Raw genomic sequence first — 10026 nt, 5'->3', positions numbered from 1 at the left:
TTGGTAGTGGTAATCCCGCTTTAATTTATTAAAAAATGAAAACGAACTTAAACATGTATATATGAGCTTTGAACTCGCAGTTCCTTGGCCATCCTCCCTTACAATTGACTCCATACTTGGCGGACAAGACTACTAAAAATGATTGTTAGGTACATGCAACAAAAGGAAGTAAATTGGTTTAATAATCAAATAATAATTACAAAACTTATTTATATTTTTTTAGTTAAAGCTATAAAATAATTATAGGATATAATCGACAAAACTAAAATAAAACATAGTGCCTCCAAAATATCTACATGACGTGATCTAACATGCCATCGTCTTCTTCATTTGAAGATTGTTCCAAATTACCTTGAGTTTTTTTCTGCACAAAAGAAAAAAAGACTAAATATTGGGTTAAACCACCTTAAATCGTGTCTTTGAAATGTAAATAGCACAATGCTACGTAAAAAAAATCACATTTGATATTGTTTACATGTACGATAGAAGCATTGTTTGTTTTTTGCCAATGACCTATGAAAACAAAAGAGTTATGTTTAGCATTTTTTATTTTATTTTTGTACTGCATCGAGTGAGATGGTGAAGTGGAAATCATGCTCTCTATATCATAAGGAGATATTGAAATAAAAAGATAGAAATCATTGAGTCAAATTATATGATATGTACATACACAAAAAAAGAAAAAAGAAAATGGGAATAACATTTCAAACCTAATTTTTAAACATAAGACCATTGGAATGATTGGATCCTTCGTCCATTTCATGAATTAGCGGAGAAGGAGAAGACAAAATGGTCCTATAGAAAAAGCAAATTCTATAAGTTGAATCATCAAACCAAATTAAAGACTTGAAAAAACACGCCGAGGTCCCTCTGGCGCAGAAACCTGGACTCTTTTGAAAAGGAGTTAGATGTAAGGATTCACAAACATAACCCTCATATATAACGTTTTATCAATATGTCATTTATACATATTTTTCCTCATATAGTAGTGCTTCAAGGGGTACAAACATGCACTAAAAAAAGGAGGCTCTTCTTAGCTATCAATTCCAAAAATGAAATAACATATAGATAATATATGTTATCTGTAATTCTGTAAATATCATTCAATTTAGTAGTTTGAAGCCAAACAAAAATATTGTTAAGAAATTTGATTTACCAACTCTTTGGAATTTTTTTGACATATCCTTTATTTTATCATATATAAATCACAAGTCACATTACCAATAAATATATATCACATAGATTTTATTTTCAATTTAAAAATATAGCAAAATAAAAAGAAAATCTAAGACTCTAACTTCCTCGTTCAATCTCCACTATCTCCATCTTCCATAATCTTAAATTCCTTAAGAGCTGATATAAAACCAATGCACTAGCAAATTTCTTTCCAAAATTACTCGACAAAATACTTATCAAAAAACTAGTATTTAGACATGCACAGTATAATTTGTTTATTTTGAATAATAATTATTTTAGAAGAAAAGCGATAGTATTCTTAACGTAATATTAAATCAATAATGTTAAATCACACCAAAAAAAAATCAATACTGTTAAAATTAAATTTAATATTTTGGATTTTGTAATCCGTAGATTATGATTTGATATAAATACAGTTGCAATTACATGGAACTTTATGGATCAATTACAATTTGATATAAATACAGTTACAATTTTAAAAATCATAATGTCACTGTCTATGACATTTTTTGGTTGTCTTACGATAGTTAATTGATGAATTAAAATTTTGTCAAATAACAAAAATCTATGCATAGCGACATCGACGTGTTTTAAAAATATATAACAAGTAACACTAATTGTATTGTATCATACTCATATATTTGTCAAATTTAGTAGCAGAAAAGAAAAATCGTTTTTTGAAGAGTAATATGTTAATATCCAACTGTTCATGTATAAATCTTTTCAATAGTAAAATTAACCTAAGTAAACTAGTTATGAACTTATATATGGCAATGGTTTAACAATGTTTTTCTGTAACATTTTGTGTGTGTCACTTTCTAAATTAAATGTTGTTGTTAAGATTAAAAAAGTCAGACTTGGTTATCGAATTGCATAATAAAACAATATGCGCAACGACATCTACGTAATTTAGGTGTATAATATTCAAATATATAATTCCGTAGCAATTTTAATTTAATAAAAAGAAAATTATGTCAAACGATGTACCACATAATTTTAGCTAAGCTCATGTTTAAACTTTTGTTTAGTAAATCACAGTAGAGGTTCCAAACATAAACAAAATGAGCTATAACTTTAATTTTTTTTCAAGTTTTATTATGGACGAGGGTATTCATAATTTTTATTTTGAAAAAGAAGTCTGAACAGAACTCGAGTGGTACCGTTGATCAAAAATAGTCAAAAAACTGTTTTCTTTTGTTTTGTTTGTGTAGTGTTCTATTCCTTCGTAACTCCAACATTCATTTAAGTTTTCTTCGTCTCATAAAAAAATTTATGTGCATATATGCATGTATGTGAACATCTAAAGTCGACAAAGCCAATGGGGGAGTGGAGGCGGAGGCACCGACGTGGAGAAAAGAAAAAAGAAAGAGTCAAAAGAAAGAGTCGTTGCCGACGTTATAGGGATGGTGGATGATGTACCTAAAACAAACCGAAACTCCGGTTCCATAATCCAACCGTAAAATATGAGTGAATATTAAATGTTTCTATCCAAATTACTCCAACGAACCGAAATTTTAAACATTGTACACGAAAACATGAGGTTGAATTACATATTCAAGGTATATTCAAAAATATTTGTTATATTTAATGATACTTTTATGTCGAAATATACCAGAAGATATTCAAAAATTCTTAATTATATATGCTCCAATTATGTATACCCTTTAACAAGATGTAACCTAATTTTGTTTAAACTAAAAAAAAAATTCAGCTTGTGTTTTTCTCTTCTTTTCAAAACCAAATCAAACTCGATCCAACCGATATTTACCAGAACCGAAACTAAATCAAAATGGGTTCAATCTGATATTTACCAGAACAAAACCGAATCATATATAAAAAAAAAGCCGAATCATATAATTATAAAATTTGAGCAGATGCTAAATTGTATTATTTGAATCCGAACTCGAATCCGACCCAAATCCGATCATAAAATATGAATGTGTTAGTTTAGCTAAAACTCAATTGGGTGGGGTGACATATGTTTTTTGCTCAATTTTTATTGTTTCGGGCTGATCATGACCATAATTTTTTTTTTTTTTTGTCATAAAGAGGTAAGTTCTTACAACATACACCGAAATAGATAAAGAAGAAAAGGGATAAGGGCTCTATGAGTTCTTCAAGAGAATCTGTTGGAACCAGGGTGGATTCGACCATGAAGACAAGCTTCGCGAGATCCTTGACCACCAAGTGGTCAACAGTAGATGTAGCGACAAACGCAATCGAGCTTTGAATAGGGGGTTTCTCAGTGGCATCTTTAGATGGGTGTATCGCCACCATGAGAAGTAAAGTAGTTGGATCAATGGTATTCAACACTTTAAGATCGAGGCTTAAATCTCTAGAAGGAGCTTCAGCTGGGGATCGAATGGGTTGGGTATCAAACCGTAGCAAAGCAGGTGAGTCCTCCCTCACATGAATCTCATGGCTATGGAGGTTAAGGAGTTTCACACAAAGCTTGCAGCCGGTTTGGCCTTGATTAATAATAGCAGACCTGAGTTTCCTATCTTTCAGTGATTTGTGATAAATGGGCACCATGGTTCTACGCGTCAGATTCACGCAGCTTGTAGGATCAAGTTCCAGATTAGAGTTCAGCAATAAAGGGACCTAAACACTGCTAATCGATTGGCTTTGACAAGGATATATCTCAGACCATTCTGAAGACCACCATATACTGCTACCGAGGAATCCTCGACTTGACCAAGCAGATAAGATTGGAGCTAGAGAAGTTGAGTTTGACATCCCATTGTCAATCACGGGTCTGGGTAGGACACTCCAGAACCCGACCAGTACACACAAAACACAGCACAAGAAGCTTCGACACTCACATTGACTAGAGACAGAATAAACAGTCTCAGCCTTCCTTGAAACCGAGGGTATAATACCGTTCTTTTTTAAAACAGATTCATCCCTATGAACAATGAACAACAACCGAAGCATCCTAGATAGGCAATAAAACGATGTAGAACTAGAGGACTTGCTTTGGTCTAATAATCCAGGTTGATACTCGAATATCCGACTCAATGGTATCGATACAAGATTATATCGAGAAGCGACCATCGGTGATGGACTGAGCACAAGGTTAAAAACAAAGTACCTCTTGGGCTTAGACTTAGGTGATGTTAATGGGCTGAAATAGGATCCAAGGCCTGATAACTCCAACCCTAGAAACGGATTGGGTGGCCATGGTGGGCTGGTGGTGCGGCGGCTGACCAGAGATGGTTTCATGATTTGCAGTGAGCTCCACATCTCCGGTAGGCGGGACAGCAACATAGTAGGGTTCTGAGGGAGAGTGGCGGCTGGGGGAAAGATCCCATGGAGGAAACCAGTTTTTTAAAAATGTAGATCTTTGCTCTTTACATCCACCATTGGGGGTAATACCAACAGCGAGAGGAAGAGGGGGTTCACCGGATTCCAGATCCTTCCTTTGTCGCAAGTTATTGAGGTTGTAGAGCTTAGAATATTAAACAGGGTTGAAACCAGAAATAAAAAGGGAGAAAAAACCTTAGCGAGAAATCTAAGGGAAAGAACAGCGAAGAAAATAAGCATAGCGGCGGAGATGGTCCGACGCCGGTGAGCTTGGAATTTTTTAGCGAGAAAAAGGCTTCGATATTCGTACCTGAGAAAAAAAGAGGGGTCACGTCTTTTCTATTTTTTAATAGAATTGATCATGACCATAACTTAAATCGGAATAATTAAAACAGTTAAGATTAATCAATATGCAATTAAAAACAAATCGAAAATCAAACTAGTGTGTATAATTGGACAGTCTAAATAGTAAATATAAATAGTTTTAGAATTTTTTAAAAATTTCCAACTATTTAAAGAAAAATGGTTGCAGACATCTTGTAATTTGTATAACAACAATCAATTGGACATGAATCATGAACATATTTGGAGACAGTCATATGTTGTCCGTGCGGATTGACTAGACTAATTCATATCCCACAGAAAAAGACAATGTTCATATGGGCGGGTCATATCACTCCGGTCAGGACCAGTTCGATAGCGCGTAGGTCTAATAAGTTTTTCTGAGTAACACCCTGAGGTCACAAGTTCGAACCTCTCTCACCCCATTTTTTTTTTTTTGCATTTTTCCCAATTTCGAACAAATGATGTCACAATCTCATCGTTTTACACCACCGAGGAATCTGTAAACCGCAATAAACATTTTTAAATGGAAACAAATAATCAAAAACTTTTTTTAAACAGAGAAAATTACATATGAACTCGGTTGCGCCACGTGGTCCCTCCATTGCCGTTACCTTCCGGTGAAATACCCCCAACAAAAACACTCCGCTTCTTCCACTTAGAGCCGTAGAGCACCACCACCACTGCTTCTTCATCTACCACCACAAATCTCCAATCGATCGATGGAAGCAGCAGCAGTGCCACGTCTCGTCTACTGCGGACCTGAGCCAATTCGATTCTCCGTCTCCTCACGCCGCTCCTTCATCTCCGCTATCCCTCCCCGTATTAACAAACGCTCTCGCCGGATTCTAGCCGTCGCTACTGATCCCAAACCTACACAGACTACTACTCCACCCAAGTCCACCACCGTTAACGGATCTTCCTCTTCTTCTTCTTCATCTTCATCGTCTTCGTCAAAAGGAGTCAACAACAATGTTTCCACGGTACGATTCGACTTCTTATAATCTGTGAAATTCAATTTCTCCTGCCCGATGATTTCGTTATTCGAATTTTGATTTGTGGCGAAAAATGTTACAGAGAGTTAGCGATGTATCGAAAGAGATTAAAAGAGTGAGAGCTCAAATGGAAGAAGATGAACAGTTATCTGTGTTGATGAGAGGTCTTCGTGGTCAGAACTTGAAGGATTCTGTTTTTGCTGATGATAATATTCAGCTTAGGCTTGTTGAGGTAACACTAACAACAACAACCAACTCTTTTGGCTATTCATTGTTTCAGCTAGGTTTTGGCAACACTCTTAGCATTGTTAATGTTTGATTTCTTCTTTTGTTGGGGTTTTGTAGACTGGTGAGAGCAGTGAGTTCTTACCTCTGGTATATGACCCTGCTACCATCTCTGCGTATTGGGGAAAACGTCCTCGTGCTGTTGCTTCTCGAATTATTCAGTTGCTTTCGGTTGCTGGAGGGTTTCTTTCACGTATCGCTGGGGATATAATTAACAAGAAAGTCAAAGAGGTGATATTTTGTTTAGTGCTTTCTTAATCGTAGATGATAGATGGGAAGCTTGTTTGCAGTTTGAGTCTCATTTTTCATCTGTCATCTGTCATCATTTTCAGAATGAGGTTGCTAGGGCAATTGAATTAAGGGAAATTGTAACTTCCTTGGGTCCAGCTTACATTAAACTTGGGCAAGCTTTGAGTATTCGACCAGATATATTGTCACCTGCTGCAATGACAGAGCTACAAAAGCTGTGTGATAAGGTATAATGCAGCAATTCTGTCGTTCCTTCATCCATTTCCATATTATGTTGATTTCTACCATTCGAGTTTTATGCCTTTGCAGAACTAAATGTGGCTAGTTTTTGTTTATGTGAAGGTCCCTTCATATCCTGATGATGTAGCAATGGCTCTAATCGAGGAGGAGCTTGGGAAGCCATGGTTTGATATTTATTCTGAGCTCTCTCCTTCCCCAATCGCTGCTGGTAAGTCCCGACCATTAGTTAACATGCTGGCCTAACCATTTTAGTAGGTTTTTGTTTATGTCTAATGATTTATTCTTTTTCTCGTTGTTTAGCATCCCTGGGACAAGTGTACAAGGGACGATTAAAGGAAAATGGGGATCTAGTGGCGGTGAAAGTACAAAGGCCTTTTGTTCTTGAGACGGTGACTGTTGACTTGTTTGTGATACGGAATTTGGGTCTATTTCTGCGGAAGTTCCCTCAGGCAAGGTTTTGTCTGACGGCTCAGCTTATGCAGTTTTGTGATTGTTCTCTTTCACCTCAATAACATTCGATCTTCTTGTTCTTTTGGGAAACTTTGTGCAGGTGTCAGTAGATGTTGTTGGGCTGGTTGATGAATGGGCTGCTCGCTTTTTTGAGGAGCTGGATTATGTTAACGAGGGAGAGAATGGAACATATTTTGCAGAAATGATGAAGAAAGATCTTCCACAAGTACGCTTCATAACTTTTCTAAATGGGCACTTCAGTTTGTTGTTTATATATGAGCCGTATGGACGTCTGATCATAAAATTTGTATTTGACATGTATCTCTGTGGATTTACATCTATGGAATTGTTCCTAATACTGAAATTACTTTTCCAGGTTGTTGTGCCTAAAACCTACCAAAAGTACACGTCAAGGAAGGTTCTTACAACACAATGGGTTGATGGAGAGAAACTGTCACAAAGTATTGAGAGCGACGTTGGCGAACTTGTGAATGTTGGTGTTATTTGTTACCTAAAGCAGGTAATGTTTCCTACATACTTGTTGAGGAGCATAACAGATGTGGTCTTAGGTTACTTGCGTTCATGGAATTTTCCTCTTGGTTCAATTTCTTCTGTAATCATCCTAAGCGACATAGAGCTTGGCTTGCATATAAAAATACCTCCTGAGACAGTTAACTTCTTAGGGTAGTTATCTATCATTTTCTATCTGACATTGCATGGCTATTCAATGTTTTTAACCGATAATTCCTATTCATCTAGTGAGTAGAATGATTTTGAGCATGTTAAAAGATAAGCAACAGCTTTCGACACCAAAATACCTCTTCATATCAAAAGTCTGTGTTGGCTTTCTCTGTCCTGTTTTCTGGTCATTCTGCTCACACACTTTTTCCTGTTTTAAAAACAAGATGATGTGCATGTATATTGTTGTTAACACTCCTACTGTTTTGTGCTTCAGTTGCTTGATACTGGGTTTTTCCATGCTGACCCTCATCCTGGAAATATGATTCGTACCCCAGATGGAAAGCTTGCCATCCTTGATTTTGGTAACGATTCTAGTTCCATTTATTACATTTTGTGGAAAATACCCTTTGGATATCACAGTTACATTCAATGTGATATGAGAAAAGAAAAAAATTGTTGACATCCTATCCTTGTCTGTTCACTGACAGGTCTTGTTACCAAGTTGACCGATGATCAGAAGTACGGAATGATTGAAGCCATTGCACACTTAATTCACCGAGATTATGATGCCATAGTCAAAGATTTTGTCAAGCTTGGCTTCATCCCTGATGGGGTCAATCTGGCACCTATATTACCTGTCCTGGCCAAGGTTTTTGATCAGGCGCTCGAAGGTGGCGGAGCCAAAAACATCAACTTTCAAGAGTTGGCAGCAGATTTGGCACAGATCACTTTTGACTATCCTTTCAGAATTCCCCCTTACTTTGCCTTAATAATTAGGGCGATTGGTGTGCTAGAAGGTATAGCTCTTGTGGGGAATCCTGAATTTGCTATTGTGGACGAGGCTTATCCTTATATTGCTCAGGTATATTATATGAACTCTATTAGTATTAGTGTTATTCAGTAAGTAGAGTAGAATTTTTCTTTCTGGCCAGTCCATTCATTCACTGTCTTTTAAATTAATCTTACAAAATACTGATGGTTAACGTCTTCATATGATAACCTCAAAATTTGTAGCGGCTCCTGACGGATGAATCTCCTCGCCTGAGGGAGGCTTTGCGATACACAATCTATGGGAAAACTGGCGTTTTTGATGCTGAAAGATTCATCGATGTGATGCAAGCCTTTGAGACATTTATTACAGCAGCCAAAAGTGGAGGAGGGGAAGATATGAAGGGAGGCATGGCGGAGCTAGCTCTTATGCAAAGTAAGACAAGCAGTTTGAGTCCTATGTTTCCAGCTAGTGCATCCCAACCGGACCAGCCAGCTCAAACGAGAGTCGCTTTGTCCTTTCTGCTTTCCGAGAAAGGGAACTTCTTCCGCGAGTTTCTGTTGGATGAGGTAATAATCAAAATCTAAACCACTTTTTCCCGTCTTGTTACATACTTACTCTGAACTACTGTACAAAGTATAATTTGGACACTAACAAGCTCATAGTCACCACGTGATGATTTTAGAACATGCTTATTCATGGCATGGTGAGTTCTGACCATTTTTGTGATTACTCAAAACAGATAGTAAAAGGCATTGATGCAATCACAAGAGAACAGCTGGTGCAAGCAATGGCGGTCTTCGGATTCAGAAACACAACCCCAATCTTCGGTATGTTACCTGCAACATTGGGACCGTTCAAGCCTGCAGCACTCCTTCCATCCGTGACCGAAGAGGACAAGGTCATCTTAAACAATGTTCAGAAAGTAATCGAGTTCCTTACAGCAAGAAGCTCCATGTCAAATAATCCTGATCAAGTAAGATTCAGTAATTTCTCATAAATTCAACGTTATAATACTTGAGTTTTTTACTTATGTGTGGTTAATATCATAAAACAGGTTGTAGATGTATCTCAAGTTGTTCGGGAACTGCTTCCTGTGTTGCCTGGGATCTCTGCCACAGTACTGCCTGAGATAATGAGTCGGCTTGGGTCACGAGTGATGGCAAGAATAGTCCGGGACACGTTTTTGTGAATAGTTGGTTGCAGTGCCATAAGAGGAGGCCACATTTTTCTTCTTCTTGTTTTCTTTTTCTTCTATCTAGGCTGTATTTAAGTTGATAGTATAAATCTGTATGTAATATAAAGTCTTTTGTTTATAAAGTCCATGACATTATTAATAAAAACAATACCTTATATCTATAAGGAAATTTCTACACATTTTATACTCTAAATATAATATAATACTAATAATATTTATGGAATATAATTAAGAATAAACTAAATCTGTTTTGGAATAATTGGCATATTAATTAAAAAAAGGGATAATTGGAAAAAAAAAAAAAAACTGATTTTGAG

General features: G+C 36.5%; 1 protein-coding gene across 2 annotated transcripts; it reads left to right on the top strand.

Moving 5' to 3' along the window:
• The first annotated feature begins 5201 nt into the window (after positions 1 to 5201).
• LOC104746922 (uncharacterized) lies at positions 5202 to 9888 on the top strand. 2 transcript variants are annotated; one of them, XM_019237342.2, is made up of 13 exons: positions 5202 to 5825; positions 5920 to 6069; positions 6183 to 6353; positions 6455 to 6598; positions 6714 to 6819; positions 6912 to 7060; positions 7162 to 7287; positions 7438 to 7581; positions 8017 to 8104; positions 8231 to 8604; positions 8757 to 9080; positions 9254 to 9487; positions 9569 to 9888. In XM_019237342.2, the coding sequence occupies exons 1-13, from the start codon at positions 5565 to 5567 to the stop codon at positions 9701 to 9703; spliced, it is 2406 nt and encodes an 801-aa protein (XP_019092887.2). In that variant the 5' UTR covers positions 5202 to 5564; the 3' UTR covers positions 9704 to 9888. The 2 variants fall into 2 exon arrangements, with proteins under 2 accessions (XP_019092887.2, XP_087343807.1); XM_087487681.1 differs by having other exon boundaries at positions 5398 to 5825; positions 6912 to 7065.
• Positions 9889 to 10026: the final 138 nt, after the last annotated feature.

This window comes from Camelina sativa, chromosome 15 (genome assembly GCF_030686135.1).
Source record: "Camelina sativa cultivar CO46 ecotype springtype chromosome 15, ASM3068613v1".
NCBI lineage: Eukaryota > Viridiplantae > Streptophyta > Magnoliopsida > Brassicales > Brassicaceae > Camelina > Camelina sativa.
Note: the sequence above shows the minus strand (reverse complement) of the source record. Positions and strands in the feature narration are given on the sequence as shown.